The sequence below is a fragment of the Ostrinia furnacalis genome, unplaced genomic scaffold (genome assembly GCF_004193835.3).
Source record: "Ostrinia furnacalis isolate ACB-3 unplaced genomic scaffold, ASM419383v2 OfSCF0197, whole genome shotgun sequence".
Taxonomy (NCBI): domain Eukaryota; kingdom Metazoa; phylum Arthropoda; class Insecta; order Lepidoptera; family Crambidae; genus Ostrinia; species Ostrinia furnacalis.
The window spans coordinates 1,723-20,758 of record NW_021130436.1 but is presented as its reverse complement, the minus strand read 5'-3'; the positions used below and the strand labels follow the sequence as shown (position 1 = coordinate 20,758).

Here is a 19,036-nt window from a genome sequence, read left to right as displayed (position 1 = left end):
GTTGGTTAACCATTTAAATAAAATATGATAAACAGTGCAAAGTAAAGAACTAGCTAATATTTATTAGTTTTTTTAACGGTCAACTGGTTTAAATGCGCTTGTGCCAACTAAACTACGAACAATAACAAACAAACTGTTTTTGAGAGTTATGTTCTGTTGTTGTTTACTGCTGTTACAGCTCTAGCACGTGGGTGCTGGGGCACAAACATGCAACAGAAATGAGCATGCGTGGTTTCTGTATGACGAATTGCTTTGATAATAACAAAAGAGCAAAACATGATAACGGTTTGGTTATTTTGCACGTAGCACATAGGTACACAGCTACCCGGTGACCTCGATGCTAATGTCCGCTCTACTTCTAAAAATAAAATACGTTCGATTAATTCTAGTATTTCTTATAATAACTTAAACTTACCTTCAATAAAAGAACTTTCTTTGAGAATAAGTAGTAAGTGTGGGTAACACAGATATCTGTGGTGGGTAATAAGGAAATATGAATTTATTCTTTTTTTCTTCTGAAAATAATAATAACTGGAAAAGAAATCATTTTTAGAAAAAAGTTCGGAAAAATGGTAAGTAGGTATCCTTCAAAATGTATAAAATCATAATACTAATGAATACATTGTAATTTAGATCTTATTGGGCGGTATGATGCGACGCGGAAGTCTTTCCTTGGATCGGTTACAAAACACGATCATACGATGTTTGTTTACGTTTCGCTGTGTTTTCATTGAGCCGCGGTGGAGGTGTGGCGCCGTATAGCCAACATCGTCATTTCATATCGTCGCGCGTTTGCGAGTCACACACCTAACGCGCAGTCAATCTCATTGCTCTCGCAAAACATGTTTTGACATTAGTATAAAATGTTACTGATTACTTTCAGCTGAACTAGTAATTGTTCAGAGCTTACAGAGGTAACTCCTAAGTTGAATTTACCGAAGTGTTTTTTTTATTGTTGACCCAAATCTTACACCGAAAACGAAAGTGAATGGTGATTTGTTATTGTGCGGTGGTTATGTTGGCAGCACTGATCGTCCGATTTTACGTCATTTGAACTGTCATCGATTTATTTATATTTTGCGATTTTTGCCAAGGTTTATTAACTCAGTTTTATGTGAAATTGTACAATAGTGACTGTGTTTTGTGGTGGTACTTGTGATATCGCAAGTATTCAGATTAATCTTTACCTGTTATAAGCGTGCAGTGTTGTACCCACGGTGTTCTGTGTTGTTTACTAACACAGGCAGTATTGAACTTATTTAAGTCCATCGTATGAGTGCTAGAGAGATCTAGAAGAGTCGTCAATAAACTAGCCGAAGATGTCTTCGCTCGGGAGCCAGTGGCGGGTCATACGGCACTACCTCTCCCTGACAAACTTGAATGCTGAAGTTGAAAAGTTGGTTCAGAAAATCAAGCCTGCTACACCCGAGCAATGGGATCGTAAGTGCGATGCATTCACTTTGATGTTAGTAATTGAATTAAAATCCACAACCAAGCATAAATCGAACAACCATTTACTGAACTAGAGGGATGATTTTTTATAATTCTAATTTTTCTGTGTATCATTGCTTAATTTTGTTTTGCAGAATTAATAAAGAAAATTGAAAATGTTGTGTCCGCTAAACTGAAAGAGACCGAACAGACCACGACAAAACATGTAGCAAATGCCACTACGGTTGAAGGTACGGAAACCAAACTTGCTAATAATGAGAAGAGTGAGAAGGCTGATCAGAAAGTGTCACAGGAGGCGCTGACGGTGGGCTCGGAGGCCAAGGAGATCACCTTCGAGGGGTTCCTGCAGGGGCTGAAGCTGAAAAAAGATCTGCATTTTGGAAAAATTTCAGATTCCAGTTGGAAAAACAACAAACCTATTGTCACCAAGGTATGCTTATTTCCAAATTAGGTATTGTTTTTTTTTTATTATTGTAGACTAAAACATTATTTTAAATAATAATGTAGTAACACTTAAAAAAGTGATTCATTCACTAACAATTAATTGATTAATTTTAATCTAGGAGGTTACAGTACTTTATTTACAATAAACAGATTTTTTTTAAAACTAAGGCGAACTTAACTCTAAACAAAATCAATTATTTTTAGTCTTTTTAAAGTTTCTATAAGACACAATTAATTTGAAGTATTTATGCATAATTAAAAATATTGGAATGGTCAAAAAAAGAAAGAATGCCTTCACCTGGACATAACTGAAAAAAATTGTTATTTGTTTTTAGGTCATATGGATTAGATAAACTTATTATAATATGCTGATAATGTCAATAATATGGAATGATATGCATATGTTTTGAAAGATTATGGCTTTCTTTATCATGCTATCTACGTAAATAAATGCTTGCATCTCCGAGCCACTCTTGTATCACGTCTCAGAGAAAGTGTTGGGTAAACGATCACTGACATTACATTACTTGGAACAAACAAAACAGCTGATGTGATAAACTATCAGTAAATCTTTATTGAAATGAATGTATTAATAAGTTATTCAATACTCAATAATTTTTAGTGTAACATACAGAGGTTGTATGATAATTTATTTTAGTTATTGCATTCATTCATTCAAGTTTACTATAATTAGTATGATGTAGTTTTAATAAGCAGTTTGTGATGTTCATAAGATTGAAAACCCAATGATGCAGAGCTGTGGAGTGATATTGTAATGGCACAGGGTCCTAGGCTCCCTTATTTTCTGGCCCTCACCAAAATCTATTATTTAAATATTCAAATAAAATATAGATTCCATAAAGAGATAAATATTAAATGATACAAAAAAATCAAAATTTATTGGCAATTACACTTAGCATTAAAATAGGTACAAAGTTACATCATATTTTAGTTAAATGAAAATAACTTGCTGAGAAATTCTAAAGTAGAAATTTTTATGTAATTTGTTTTTCTTATTTACTTCTGACTGTTTTCAGTTACACGTATGTGTTAGATATTTTAATACCTAAACCTAATATTGAATATTTACAAACATGATAACTCACTTGACCTCGAAACGCAGTTGATAATAAAATCCAGCGCAAAAAAACGCGGCGCTCACACACGCACTGGTTATTATTCTAACGCGCAACCTTGACTCCTCTACCATCCACAATCTGATTTAATTTAAGACTATTACATTAATTTAAAGCCTGACATCTTTATTTCTTACTGTAGTACACAAACAGATTCGTTAAACGAACCTAGTGTTATTAAAATGTTCGCATTACCAATAAAAATACGCTGAAAAGGCAGAGCGCATAACCAATTAAAAATGCGCTGAAAAGGTCTACCTTTCTCTAGAAAGTGTGATTAAAAAAAACAAGAATGCTTTCTTAGATTTCTTATGTCGAAATGAGCAAGTTTTTGTGCTAGTGGGCTACAGAGAGTCCAATTATTTTCAGAATTATCATTCAACTCTCACTGATTGCTAGGTGTTTCTCTGCATCGCCGGGCTAGTTTTATCTCACACGAGTGGTTCATTAAATTATGGGATCCACGATTTAGCGAGCTTTCCCAAGCTCGTAGAAAGGGCCTAAGCAAAGCCTCCCTCACACTAGCATCTTTCGAACGTCTTTGTCTCGCCAGCACCTGCGCAGCGTTGCGTTACTTGTTCCAAAAAAGCCGCTGGGCAAACGACAACGTTCGAAAGACGCTAGTAAGGGGTCCCACCCTTACAATTCCACCAGCCCCCTTCCATCATCGGGGAACCAGACGCAGGTTAGCGTACCATCCCTATATTGTTGACATTCCACCAGCTCGCACTAAGCGTTTCGATGACTCTTTTATAATGCGAACAGCTAGGGACTGGAATTCGTTGCCTGCTGCTGTCTTTCCCGAAAACTATAATCCGGGCCTCTTCAAGGCGAGAGTGAATAAGCATTTACAGGGCAGATATGTACCATCCTAGACTGCATCCCACTTAACATCAGGTGCGATTGTGGTCAAATACCTGCCTTGTTATGCATAAAAAAAAAAAGTTTGGAAGATTAAAGGGATATAACATCTTGAGTCGCAACTGTTGTTGCAGACGTCGATCCACTCTCGCACGGCGTACGTGATTTCGGCGTTGGTGACGGCGGAGACGGCCGAGTGCCGCCGCAAGCGCGCCGAGCACTTCATCGACCACCTGCACCAGTACCCCGAAGCCCGGGACTACGCGATCAAGGTATAAGGCCGGTCCGACCAAACTTTTATCCGAGAATAACTCCTGGTTCGTTCGTTCGTTCGTTTCAGCCAAATGACGTCCACTGCTGGACAAAAGCCTCCCCCAAGGTTTTCCATAATGAACGGTCCTGCGCTACCCGCATCCAGGCTCTTCCCACGACCTTTACCAGATCATCGGTCCACCTAGTAGGAGGTCTGCCCACGCTACGACTTCCAGCCCGTGGTCGCCAACTCCTGGTATAACTGGCACATTTCAGTGGCAGTTTCAGTATGGGAAATAATGTCAAAATGTCGGAACTGACGATTTATTCTGAGGTTAATATTTACTCTTGTTTGGTCGAATGCATCCTTACGCATGTAAATGCCGTCGTACCTCCCGAAAAAAACACATGATAACCTTATGATTGGTTTATGTTTGTTGACAGGAAGGCGCAGTAAGAGCACTTCTGCGAGTTCGGTCAAAGTTGAATGATGACACGCCCGCTACCAAAGAAATCGATGGAATGGTTAACGAGGTGAGTTACACGCTCAGATCATAGAAACTATGATCTGAGGTTACACGTTAAACATTCTCATATTGTGTGATTTATTTCAGATAGTAACTATAAATAAAAAGAAACCTCCTCGCGTGGGTTCGGCGTGATAGAGATTAGCGATCAAGTTTGTCACAGAAAATGTTCCTCTCGCATCATCTTATCCGTTTAGTATCTTATTTTTCGATAATCAATCAATTTTTTTTTACTTAACGTTTTCAATTTCTCAAATATTTCTTTTTGCGATAAAAGTAGTATTTTCCCTAGCGACAAGATTTTTCAAAATTGTTAGATGATAATCTCGTATCATTGGGTAGAAATGTTCTTTAAAGTGTCACACCTCGTGGTACAAATCTCCGTGTGACGTAACCATTTTTAGTCGTCTGTAGTATAGCGAGGAGTACAGCATTGTGTGTGGGTTGCATAAAGTTAAGATACCTAGCGGAATAGAGCAACAAAGAACTGAGCGAGCGAGATGTCACTAGCAGCCACACTGCGATAAAAAGAGATACGTGGTGCCGTCACGTCAAACAGAACCGTTTTTTGCAACTATTTGACAGTTCAGAGGCACCTAATGGCACGCTGAAAGTTAGAATTCTGATATATTTTCAGATTTTACGTTCAGGTCACCGCGTTTCTGAAGCACTATTTCTCATAAACATTCACGATTTATGAGAAATAGTGCTTCAGAAACGCGGTGACCGGTTCAGTGATTTATTTATTTTTATTTAATTAGAACAACCAACAAGACAGGCACAAATACAAGGGGTTTACATACCTATTTCGTCTTAGGACTAGGTTAGGCTGCCACGGCATTTATTGTACAAAACAGTGAAATAATCCTGATACTGACACACACGTAGCGTGGGCAGGCCTCCTACTAGGTGGACCGACGATCTGGCAAAGATCGCGGCAGCGCAGAACCGTTCATTATGGAAAACTGGGGAGGCATTTGTCCAGTTGTGGACGTCATTTGGCTGAAACGAACGAACTGACACACAACTCAACACCAAAATCGGTTTCGTCTAACACAGTGGTTCCTAACCTTTTTAAAGTCACTACCCCTGTGAACAAGTATGATAATTGAGTTTCGTTCGTTCGTTCGTNAGCCCTCGCCCGCTGTAACGAAGCTCGTTACGCAAGGGCGGAAGGGCTGCACATCCCGCAGCGCCGGAGACGAGGAGATACCAATGCATGCTGCATGCTCTGCATGTTTATCTACTCTATTAAATTATATATGATTTTTTTAAAGATACGAGTATGTCTGTTATAAAGTAAATTATTCTGAACAACAACATTATGAGTTGAAGTATGTTCTTAGTAACAACATTATTAATTAAAACAATATGATCAATGAATGTTATGAAGAAAAAAGATCTGAAAATAAAAATTATGTATTTTAAATGGTTCTTGGTAGTAACAGTATTGATAAAAAAAATTATGATTACTAACTGTTAGGAGCTCCGATGGTAGTAATAAAAATCTATGAATAAAAAAAGTATGAAAAATAAAATTATGAAGAGAGATTATTATGAACACAAATCGGTAGTAAGACAAAGAATAGGATTTAGAATTTTATGTAAGCCAATATAGAACCGTAAGCAACTTAATGCTTGTGTTATGGGTGCTAGCTAAACGGATATACTACTTATATACTTTTTTTTTTTAAATACATACATATTATACATAGTAACACCCAGACCCGTCACAGAAATTAAAATTCATCATTTCAATTTCTGCCCGGCCGGGAATCGAACCCGGGACCTCTCGGCATAGTAGTCCGCTCTGAACCACTACACCAAACGGCCGACCGTATAAGCCCGATTCGACCAAACTTTTATCCGAGAATAACTCCTGGTTCGTTCGTTCGTTCGTTTCAGCCAAATGACGTCCACTGCTGAACAAAGGCCTCCCAAGGTTTTCCATAATGAACGGTCCTGCGCTACCCGCATCCAGGCTCTTCCCACGACCTTTACCAGATCATCGGTCCACCTAGTAGGAGGTCTGCCGACGCTACGTCTTCCAGCCCGTGGTCACCAACTCCTGGTATGACTGGTATATTTCAGTGGCTGTTTCAGTATGGGAAATATGTCAAAATGTCGAATAACTGACTTATTCTGAGATTAATATTTACTCTTGTTTGGTCGAATCTACCCTTAATAGTATACGCATGTAAATTCCATCGTAGGTACCTTCCGAAAAAAAAATCTATACTGATAACCTTATGATTGTTTATTGTTTGTTGACAGGAAGGCGCAGTAAGAGCACTTCTGCGAGTTCGGTCAAAGCTGAACGATGACACGCCCGCTACCAAAGAAATCGATGGAATGGTTAACGAGGTGAGTTTACACGTTAAACATTCTCATATTGTGTGATTTATTCCAGATAGTATAAATAAAAACAAACCTCCCCGCGTGGGTTCGGCGTGATAGATATTAGCGATCAAGTTTGGTACAGAAAAATCTTCCTCTCGCATCATTATCACATATGTCACAGAAAGTCTTTTCTTGTATCTTATTTTTCGATATCAATCAATTTTTTACTTAACGTTTTCCATTTCTTTTCTTCACTTTCTTAGATATTTATTTTTGCAACAAAAGTACGTCATAGTCTTTTCTTTCTTTAGCGACAAGATTCTTCAAAATTGTTGGGATGATAATCATGATGGGTAACATTGGGTAGAAATGTTTGATAGTCTTGCATCTCGTGGTACAAATAACCGTGGAACGTAACCATTAGTTGTCAGCAAGGAGTACAGTATTGTGTGTGAGATGCATAATGTGGGATACCTAGCGAAATAAAGCAACAAAGAACTGAGCGAGCGAGATGTCACTAGCAGCCACACTCTGTGATAAAAAGAGATGTGTGGTGCCGTCGCCGTCACGTCAAACAGAACCGTTTTGACTGTTCAGAGGCACTTAGTGGCACGCTAAAATTTTCAGATTTAACGTTAGTGAAATCGTGAATGTTTATGAGAAATAGTGCTTCAGAAACGCGGTGACCGGTTCAGAGATTTATTATAGGTATTTATTTATTTAGGACAACCAACAAGACAGACACAAATACAAGGGGTATACATACATACATACATATTTTGTCCTAGGACTAGGTTAGGCTGCCACGGTTTATTAATGAGTTACATTATGTACTCACGCTTGACATTTCGGCTGCGAAGCTGCAGCCGTGGTCACAAGCAGACTGGCGGTTCGCGGCGTCGTCCGTTCGGGCTCATTAATATAATGTAACTCATTAATAAACGTCGCGTTAAGACCCGTGTCTTACTATTTTAGTTGAAATGGAACGCGAAAGTATAAAATCTTAAAATCGGTGTCGTTCGACAGCTCATGGTTGTTGGTCTATTAAGTTAACGGTGGGGTGTGGGCAGGCGCTGGCGCTGGTGGGGTACTCGGGCGCGCCGGGCGGGCGCGGGCCGCGCGTGCTGGCGCTGGACGGCGGCGGCATCCGCGGCATCATCGCCATCGAGCTGCTGCGCACGCTCGAGCGCCTCGCCGGCCGCAAGGTGCACCAGCTCTTCGACTACATCGTCGGCGTCAGCACCGGCGCCATCATCGCCGCCGTCATCGGTGAGTCGCGTCATCACGTGTCCGGCTCGAAGGACCAATGATTGAAACTTAAACGGTGTTCGGGGGTTAGATTGCAACTGGGAATGTTATAGCTCTTGTTTGACTTAACTTTGATTGCTAGTTTGACAAAATATTATGCGCAAGAACTGACAAAATATTATGCGCAAGAACATAATTCATATTTATTTATACTTTGGATATCTTTATATGGCGTTGTTTAGAGAAAGGTTGTAAAACAACAAAGATAAGCTCGTATCTTATTAGATATTATGTCGACTGTCCTGACGTCATACGGAAAGATAAAAGGTGCAAACAAATAGATTTCATTATAAAATCAAAATCAAAATTATCTTTATTTGTTTAGACTAATTAAATTAGTTCTTGCAAATCGTCAAATGCTCTTAAGGAGCCTATACATGTCTCATTCTTTTTTTGCCCTACCAGCGCTTCGAGACAAACATTTGGCAAGTGCTGAGAAGAAGCGCCGCAACAAACTCAGTCACCACTGTCTGCCGGTTTAAAAATAAAAAAGTAGGAAGTTACATACATTCAGAAGCAAGTTACTTACCACGCGCTCCCGTTGATAGAAGGTGGCCTTTAAGACGCCCATCTAGCACGAGACCGCGTGGCAGTTTTGAATAAATTTCTTTAGTGCCGTGCTAATCTGCACGCTCACGCAGTGCAACCGCCACAACTCGCCCAAGGTACCCGAGTGTGGACGCACTCGTACTACGACACCGCGGCCTGGGAGCGGCTGCTGCGCGACAACCTCGGCGACTGCACGCTCACGCAGTGCAACCGCCACAACTCGCCCAAGGTACCCGAGTGTGGACGCACTCGTACTACGACACCGCGGCCTGGGAGCGGCTGCTGCGCGACAACCTCGGCGACTGCACGCTCACGCAGTGCAACCGCCACAACTCGCCCAAGGTACCCGAGTGTGGACGCACTTCTGCTGAATGCGGATAAATAGGGTATTTATATCCAAATAAGTGTGATTATCCAAGTCCGATCTGGTACCAGACCAGTTTGCCTCCGACTTTTTTGTTCGAAAACTGTCAGTCATTTGTTTCAAACTGTTTTTCTTTGAGCTATTTATTACTTCACTAGTCTTTGCTGTAGGTATTTTCAAAAATATTGAAATGGGAAACATTTTTTAACTTTATTGAGTGTGTCAAAAAACCACTGTTTTCTTGGAAGAAATACGAAAGATAATTTAATTTTAAACGGTATCATTGGCAGTAACGTTGGCAAGTAACAAAATGCCATCTGGTATGTAGATGACGCAGACATGACAAGCAACTAATAGGCGTTGCATAACTTTATTGATCTCTAGCAGGAAAATAATCTAATTGCAAATTGTACAGAATAAATTGACAAGGGGAATTAATGTTATTACACCTGTCTACTTTGAAGAAAATATGTATTACACGCTTCCGTGACGATTGTGGTTCGATCGGAGTAATGTTCGAAAAATGCATTTATTTGGCACTAGGTAATAGCACGTCATAATTTGATGCACGTTTATTAATAGAAAACACCTGTCTGCTTTGTTTGGGTTATTGACGTTAGCCTCTGGCACACGGAATGACGTTTGCATATGATTTAACTATCTTTTACCCGCGTGAAATTTAGTTTGTCACAGATCGTCATAAATTAAGCTAAATATGCTTGTGTCACGAGTGAGCTCACCACAATTATAATCGAGTAGCGGCAGGGACCAAACTCGCGTTCCCTGGATCACGAGTCGGCCAGTCCGATCCCTTCACCGCTCGACTATCGTGGCTATTATGACGCTTACGACAGTGCTGAAACATCGCAGACATAAGATCGAAAAGTACATCATAGGAATCCCGTAGATTTAATTCTAAAGCGATTAAGGTTTAAATATGCGAATATGAGGCCAGATAGGCCGCAGGTTGGAGAGAGTGGGCCATACCATATCCTTCTAATGTACGGCCAACGAGAAGCGATACAAATGTAAACAAACCTAATGTCATGGGTGAACCCGTCTGACTTTGAAATATTTTGGCGGGAGAACGACACATTTATTTATTTATTTATTTTTGGGAAACATACAGTTACAATATAATTTAACTTAGGTGCATTAAGAAAACACAAACCAATTAAGTTTCCACAGTTGAATATACACATAAAGTTGGGCAAACCATTATGAATAAAATTTTGTTGTGAAAAATATAAACTTATATAAAAAAAAGTAAACAAAGTGACAAAAGAAAAATTATCAACTACCTAATTAATAAAGGAGCGAACTGCAAACATCACCCGACGCTCATTACGACAAATACACAAAATGGGAAGAGACAGAATATATTGTCAACTCGAAAGTCGTACCGACCTTTTGTATCGCTGCCAGTTGGCCGTACTTTAACTAATGTGTTCTTTCTTGGAGTGAAAGAGAGATTGAGTGTGCTGATGACAGTCGTTTGTTTGTAGATGGCGTTAGTATCATGCGTGGTGAACTCGGGCGCGCGGCTGTCTCCGTTCCTGTTCCGTTCCTACGAGTGCGGGTTCCGCGTGCGTTCCGTGTTCCCGGGCACGGCGCGCGCGCAGCTGTGGCACGCGGTCCGCGCCTCCGCCGCCGCGCCCACGTACTTCGACGAGTTCCGACTCGATGGACTGCTGCACCAGGTCAGAAAAGTTAACATTTCATTATCTGCATAGACTTTAAATTGTAGTTCGTTTCAGCCAAGACGTCCACTGCCAAGGGCCTCCTTAAGAATTTCCACAACGTCCGGTCCTGCGCTGCTCGCATCCAGGCACCTCCTGCGACCTTTACCAGATCGTCGGTCCACTTAGTGGGAGGCCTGCCCACGCTACGCCTTCCGGCCCGTGGTCGCCACTCGAGAATTTTACTGTCCCAGCAGCGATTAGCTCTGCGAGCTATGTGCCCCGTCTACTGTCACTTAATTTTAGCAATTCTGTGGACTATGTCGGTCACTTTGGTTCTCCTGCGGATCTCCTCATTTTAGATTCGATCACACGAGCACTTACGAATCGTCAAATATAAAACTAAAATAAAGAGCTTTTATAAGTCTCATAATCTAAAAGATTACCCTACCGGCGCTTCGAGACCAACGTTTGGCGAGTCACGCTGTGAATTCGCGTGCGTCGCAGGACGGAGTTTCATACAAAGAATACTGACTACCTCGAGACGATACGGTCACGATCCGTTTCTGAGTTGCTAAGTGTGCTTCGTCCATAATGTCGTCCATGAAAAGTGCTTTTTATAGCCTATCTGCAAAAATAAAATTACTTTTATAAGTTTTGAGTTTTTATTGGTTTTTGAACACAGGACGGCGGCATAATGGTGAACAACCCGACGGGCGTGGGCCTGCACGAGGCCAAGCTGCTCTTCGGTNCTGTGGAGTGTGGACGCACTCCTGCTGCTTGCGGCCGACAATCGTTATGGACCCTATTTATATCTACATAAGCATGATTATCTAACCCCGATCTAGTACCACCCACAAGGTGGATCGACGACCTCATTAAGGTAGTAGGAAGGCGCTGGATGCAGGCCGCTATCGACCGGGCGATATAGAAATTATTAGGGGAGGCCTATGTTCAGCAGTAGTCCTGTGGCTGAAATGATGATGATGATCTGATGCCTGATTTTGCCTTTGCCTTTTTTTTTCGAAAACTGTCAGTCATTTATTTCAAACTGTTCATAATTGAGTGTGTCAAAAAGCCACTGTTTTCTTGGAAGAAATACGAAAGATAATTTTAATTTTAAACAGTATCTACTTGCCAACGAATTGCCATCTGGTATCTAGATGACGTAGACATGACAAGCAACTAATAGGCGTTGCATAACTTTATTGATCTTTTATATACCAACATTGGAGCAATAAAGAATTTTAATTTGAATTTGGATCTCTAGCAGGAAAATAATCTAATTGCGAATTGTACAGAATAAATTGACAAGGGGAATTAATGTTATTACACCTGTCTACTTCGAAGAAAATATGTATTACACGCTTCCGCGACGATTTACACGCTTCCGTGACGATTGTGGTTCGATCAGAGTAATGTTCGAAAAATGCATTTATTTGGCACTAGGTAATAGCACGTCATAATTGATGCACGTATTAATAGAAAACACCTGTCTGCCTCGTTTGGGTTATTGACGTTAGCCTCTGGCACACGGAATGACGTTTGCATATGATTTAACTATCTTTTACCCGCGTGAAATTTAGTTTGGTGACTCACAGATCGTCATAAATTTAACTAAATATGCTCGTGAGCTCACCACAATTATAGTCGAGTAGCGTCAGGGACCAAACTCACGTTCCCTGGATTACGAGTATTTACGAGTCGGCCAGTCCGACCCCTTCACCGCTTGGCTATCGTGGCTATTATCACGCTTACAACAGTGCTGAAACATCGCAGACAATAAATAAATAAACAATAATAAATAAATATCCTTGGACATTTTACACTGCGCCTCTAGTCCCAAACTAAGCAAAGCTTGTACTATGGGTACTAGACGACGGGATAAACATATTTACTTATATACTTTTTTTTTAATACATAGAAAACACCCAGACCCGTCACAGCAATTAAAATTCATTATTTCAATTTTTGCCCGGCCGGGAATCGAACCCGGGACCTCTCGGCATAGTAGTCCGTTCTGAACCACTACACCAAACGGCCGACGAATATCGAAAAGTACATCATAGGAATCCCGTAGATAACTATTCTAAAGCGATTAAGCTTTAAATGTGCGAATCCTATCTGACCAGGTCCGCAGGGTGGAGAGAGTAGGTCATACCATATCCTTCTAATGTGTTCTTGGAGTGAAAGAGAGATTGAGTGTGCTGATAACAGTATTGTGTTTCACAGATGGCGTTAGTATCATGCGTGGTGAACTCGGGCGCGCGGCTGTCTCCGTTCCTGTTCCGTTCCTACGAGTGCGGGTTCCGCGTGCGCTCCGTGTTCCCGGGCACGGCGCGCGCGCGGCTCTGGCACGCCGTGCGCGCCTCCGCCGCCGCGCCCACGTACTTCGACGAGTTCCGACTCGATGGACTGCTGCACCAGGTCAGGCGAGACAACATTTATTTGGTTGCATTAGACTGTTTAAATAGCACTTCGTGCGTTGCAGCCAAATGACTCCTACTGCTGGACAAAGGCCTTCCTCCAAGGATTTCTACTGGTCCTGCGCCGCTCGTATCCAGGCACTTCCCGTGACCTTCACCAAATCGTCCGACATAGCCCCCATAATTATTAAAATCAAATCAAATTAGTAAAATCAACCTAGAAAGGGATCAACACTGTATCGCCTTTTGCTGTGCTGTCAACCGCAAGACAAAGCGTTCATGTTACGCTGCGGATATGCGTGTGTCGTAGGACGGAGTTTACAAAGAACACTGACCGCCTCGAATCGATACGGTCACGATCCGTTTCTGAATTAATAAGTGTGTTTCGTCCATAATTTCGCCCATGAAATGTGCTTTTTATTAAAAGCCTATCTGTAAAAATAAAATGACTTAAGAGTTTTGAGTTATTTATTGGTGTTTTAACACAGGACGGCGGCATCATGGTGAACAACCCGACGGGCGTGGGCCTGCACGAGGCCAAGCTGCTCTTCGGGNTTGAATCGAGCTATTTTTCCCTAACACCCGTTTCCAATATTCAATCCTTGGACAAGGGTCCAAATCCGGATTTAAAAAGTCAAATTTAATTTACTTTTAGATTAAACATCCAAAATATTTGATGCGTTTACGCTTTAATATTGTTCAAATAGTCTTTATAAACAAAATGAAAATGTAAAAACATCGAAAACCGCAGATATTTTGACCATAAACATTGAAATTTGACAATGGACGGATTTGGATTAGGATTGGAACCAGCGTAAGTCGAACACGATCGAACCAATGTTTTTTATATTGAACAAGCCATGTATTTGGTCACGATTATACCTGACTAGCTGTGCCCGCGACTTCGTCCGCGTGGAATAATGACTTTGGGTAGGCACTTTTAATAATTTAGTCTAATTATTTTACAAATAGCTTTTGCCCGCGACTTCGTCCGTGGAGAAGTCGAAAACGTTCTCATACGATTATTTTTAAATGTTTTAACGTTATTATCTAAATGTTTGAATAAAAATCAGGTTAAATAAACATGAAAATATTTTTTTCTTATANCAAAATCGAAAGATTTGCACAAAACTTATTATTAGGTCCTGTAGAAATATTCAAAGTGGTTGTTGCTTAAAAGCATCACTGCCAAATGAAGGGTTAAACAAAATGAAAATGTAAGAACATCGAAAACCGCAGATATTTTTACCAAAAACATTGAGACAATGGACAGATTTGGATTAGGATTGGAACCAGCGTAAGTCGAACACGATCGAACCGATGTTTTTTTTATATTTAACAAGTCATGTATTTGATCACGATTGTACCTGATAATAAGTGAGCCTTGAAAATGCCCGGATTATAATGTACAGTAATGACAACAGCAGGCAGCGAATGACGTACCTGGCTGTTCACATTATAAGAGTTAGAGAAAATAATGGTGTCTCTTATTTGTGACCTACGTGCCAGTATTTAACATCATTATAATCATGACGTGCTCCTCCTTCACCAGCAGGCCTAGGATGTGCGTCGTGATAAGCATTTCATCATCATCATCATCATCATTTCAGCCATAGGACGTCCACTGCTGAACATAGGCCTCCCCCAATGCTTTCCATGTTGATCGATTGGTAGCGGCCTGCGTCCAGCGCTTCCCTGCTACCTTTACGATGTCGTCGGTCCACCTTGTAGGTGGATAAGCATTTACCACGGCATTTTATCGATTTTACGTGATAATACGTTAGTCATCTAAAATCATTGATAATCGCGCGCGCATCCCAGCCCTACAGAACACCACGTAAAAGAAAATGATCGAATGACTTTGAACCGTCTCCCACAGTAAATAAAACACAATTCTAATAATTCCAGGTGTGCACCTGGTATTAAACGACCTGCTGCCGGGCGGCAACTACTTCCGCTTCAACCCGCCGCTCATGAGTCCGTGCGCCATGGACGAGGTCGATGACGGTCGTTTACAGGACATGCTGCGGGATGCAAGAGCTTACACGAGACGAAACCAACACAAGTTCCAGCAGGTACGGATATAGGGCTTAATATGGCAACTGGCACCGCTGATCATAATGATTACTTTATTTGCGAATAAACATGGTAAGTAGTATCAGGCGTGTTCATCTCCGCGAGTTTACATCGAAAACAAAACACGCACGATGGCCCACCTACAGGATACTATTCGACAAGGCCTCACATACTCGCGAACATTGACTCACGAACGCGTATTCTTGTGTATGATGGAAGAAAACAAAGAAAATGGTGTACTAAATACTGTGCAGTATTTAACTGCCTAAATAATAATAAAAACACAGAATGTATTTTTTTAAGTTGCCTCAAGACACTGAGAGGTAAATAAGTAGGTTATATTATTCATGATAATTCATGCTGAATCATGTATTTCCTCCGCCATTTTCCGCAGTTTGNATTAATTCTGTTATAGAATGCTTATGCAAAATTTTAAGTAGATTGGACGAAGGAATCTCGTTATTTCATACAAACTTTGCCCCTCCTTTTTACCTCCTTAGGGGTAGAATTTTGGAAAATCCTGTGCATTGATCCATCAGTAGCGCGCGTAGTACTTGATCATTATTTTGCTGCGATGTGATTTTAAAACTGCGATATCTCCTAAGATATTTATTGAAATCGAATGGTGTAAAGGGCAAGAATAATTAAAATTAAATACTTGTGGTGAATAATTTATTTATTTGGATAAGGATTAATATCATGTTTATAAAAACACCTTCGCAAATAATGCATTATTTTAAAACAGATTTTTTTTGCATAAAAATGGTTACTATGAGCCAACCTTAAAAGATAGACATATGCTACCGCGGACTTTTTTAAAGAACTTTTAAAGGGGAACAATCCTGTCATACATGATTTTTGCGAAACTTTAACCGTTTACGCAGCGTCAGCTCTCAAAAGGAAAAAAATCACTGATTTGAAATATTCTTGATTGGTGCTCCGCTCCTATTGGTCTTAGCGTGATGATAAATAGCCTAAAGCCTTCAGGAACTAACGGGCTATCCAACACAAAAAGAATTTTTCAAATCGGTCCAGTAGTTCCTGAGATTAGCGCGTTCAACCAAACAAACAAACAAACAAACAAACAAACAAACAAACAAACAAACTCTTCAGCTTTATAATATTAGTATAGATAATAAGTGAGCCTTGAAAATGCCCGGATTATAATGTACAGTAATGACAACAGCGGGCAGCGAATTACGTACCTGGCTGTTCACATTATAAGAGTTAGAGAAAATAATGGTGTCTCTCATTTGTGACCTACGTGCCAGTATTTAACATCATTATAATCATGATGTGCACCTCCTTCACCAGTAAGCCTAGGATGTGCGCCGTGATAAGCGTTTATCGCGGCATTTTATCGATTTTACGCGATAAACCCATACATTTGTCGTCTAAAATCATCGATAAGATTTTATCACGGCGCGCATCTTAGCCAAAAGAAAATGATCTAATGATTTTGAACCTCCCCTCACACAGTAAATAAAATACACTTCGTCCACAATTCCAGGTGTGCACCTGGTACTAAACGACCTGCTGCCGGGCGGCAACTACTTCCGCTTCAACCCGCCGCTCATGAGCCCGTGCGCCATGGACGAGGTCGATGACGGCCGCTTACAAGACATGCTGCGGGATGCAAGAGCTTACACGAGACGAAACCAACACAAGTTCCAGCAGGTAAGGCTTCAGTTAGGACTCTATATGGCAACTGGCACCGCTGATCATCTTACTTGACTTATGGTCCTATGTCCCCTAGATGGGGCAGAGGACGTCCACAACAGTCCTCCATCTCGTTCGGTCTTGAGCTTCTCGCTTGATCTCGCTCCAGGTCCTGCCGATCTTCTTCGCCTCGTCCGCTACAGTGCGCCGCCAAGTTTGCCTGGGGCGACCACGTTTGCGTTTTCCTTGAGGATTCCAATCCAGAGCCTGCTTAGGTATGTGATCGGGGTCCCTTCGGAGAGTGTGGCCAATCCAGTTCCACTTGCGGCGCTTGATCTGCTGGTCGATCGGAATTTCGTGGCAGCGTTCCAATAGCTCGACGTTGGAGATTTTCTCGGGCCAGTATATGCCGAGAATTCGGCGGTTGATGAAGACCTGCAGCTGGTCATAATAATCATTTATCTAAAACTAGCGGTCGCCTGCGACTTCGTACGCGTGGATCCCGTTTCACCCCTTAGGGGTGGAGTTTCGTAAAGTTCTTTCTGAGCGGATGCCTACGTCATAACATCTACCTGCATGCCAAATTTCAGCCCGATCCGTCTAGTGGTTTGGGCTGTGCGTTGATAAATCACTATGTCAGTCAGTCACCTTTGAGTTACAGATAAATGTACAGATAAAGAGCCACACAATTTTAAATAAAATTTGTTAGTATGCTAAATGAACATTTTTACAACATTATATTAGAATTTGGAAGTAAGTTTCTATGGATTGAAAATACCATTTGTACACACATCAGTTGAATGAATACTCGGTTGCTTTGCGTAAATAAAACACCACCTTTGTCAACATCGACATAATTTTTCGCAGTCAACTTTATATAATACCGGAAAATTATTAAAGAGTGCTGTAAATATTTCACTTGCGCGAGTTAACTTCACACGGCGCTATCTATTGGTAGATTTAGGCCCTTTTCACACGTCCCGGTTGTCGGCTAACCGGCGCCGGGTACCCGGTCGTGAAGTGTATGGGCATGCCGGATTAATTACGCCGGAACATGTGAAAGCTACGTACCATGCCCATACACTTCACCACCGGATACCCGGCGCCGGTTAGCCGGCAACCGGGACGTGTGAAAAGGGCCTTAGGGTCGTCTTTTACCGACGAGTTCATCCAGTGTCTTAGTAGCAGTAGTAGTAGTAGGAAATGCAATCGCTCAGTAAGCGAAAGGTCGTAGGTTTATTTCCCATCTTAGGCAGTTCGATATTTGTAATATTCAACATTTTACATTGACATTATAGCAAATAATAAGTACTACGTAGTTCACAATAAAAACAATTTGAATTGAATTGAATAGCTCAAGTATTTTTCTACACGTTTCAGGCGGCGGAGCGGTTGACGGCGAAGCGCAGCGTGGCGCAGCGCGTGGCGGACTTTGCTTCACACCAGGCGCTGCTCATGGGCGTCACGCCCGGCTACTGACTGCCGCTCGCGCGTACGCCGCGCCATACAGACCCTAACGCCGAGGAATAGGGTACTAATTGCATTGACTATGCTTACCTGGTGAAGGAAGGACTGTGCAGTGTTTGACTGTTATAGTAGTGAGGTGCTGGGAGCTACGATGGACTCTAAAACAATGGATGATTGAAAACTGAATGCACCTAAAGCCTGGTCCGTGAGCACGTAGAATCCCGTCCAATGACCCCAAGCTGCCCATCCTTGTCGCTCGCACGTAATTATGTTGCTGTCGCGCTCGCACACTCACAGCGGGCGCGCGTCGCACAGTCGCGACAGCAATATAATTACGCGTGAGCGATAAGGATGGGTAGCTTGGGGTCATTGGACAAAATTCTACGTGCTCACGGACCAGGCTTTAGCAGTTTTTATAATGAATGCTTTGGTTTTAATAAAGTGATTATTATAAAAAAATTAATCATACTTACAAATGTTTCATAATATAGCTAAA

General features: G+C 41.4%; 1 protein-coding gene across 1 annotated transcript; it reads left to right on the top strand.

Annotated features, from left to right (window-relative positions):
• The first annotated feature begins 636 nt into the window (after positions 1-636).
• On the top strand, positions 637-18,710 carry LOC114355465 (calcium-independent phospholipase A2-gamma). Its single transcript, XM_028308311.1, is given in 15 exon segments — positions 637-1,440; positions 1,587-1,882; positions 4,028-4,165; positions 6,947-7,036; positions 8,083-8,305; positions 8,546-8,559; positions 8,934-9,098; positions 9,101-9,211; positions 10,739-10,933; positions 11,598-11,666; positions 13,145-13,339; positions 13,827-13,950; positions 15,247-15,413; positions 16,903-17,091; positions 18,454-18,710. Coding segments are annotated over 15 exon segments (2,196 nt in total). The 5' UTR covers positions 637-1,319; the 3' UTR covers positions 18,553-18,710.
• The last annotated feature ends 326 nt before the right edge of the window (positions 18,711-19,036 follow it).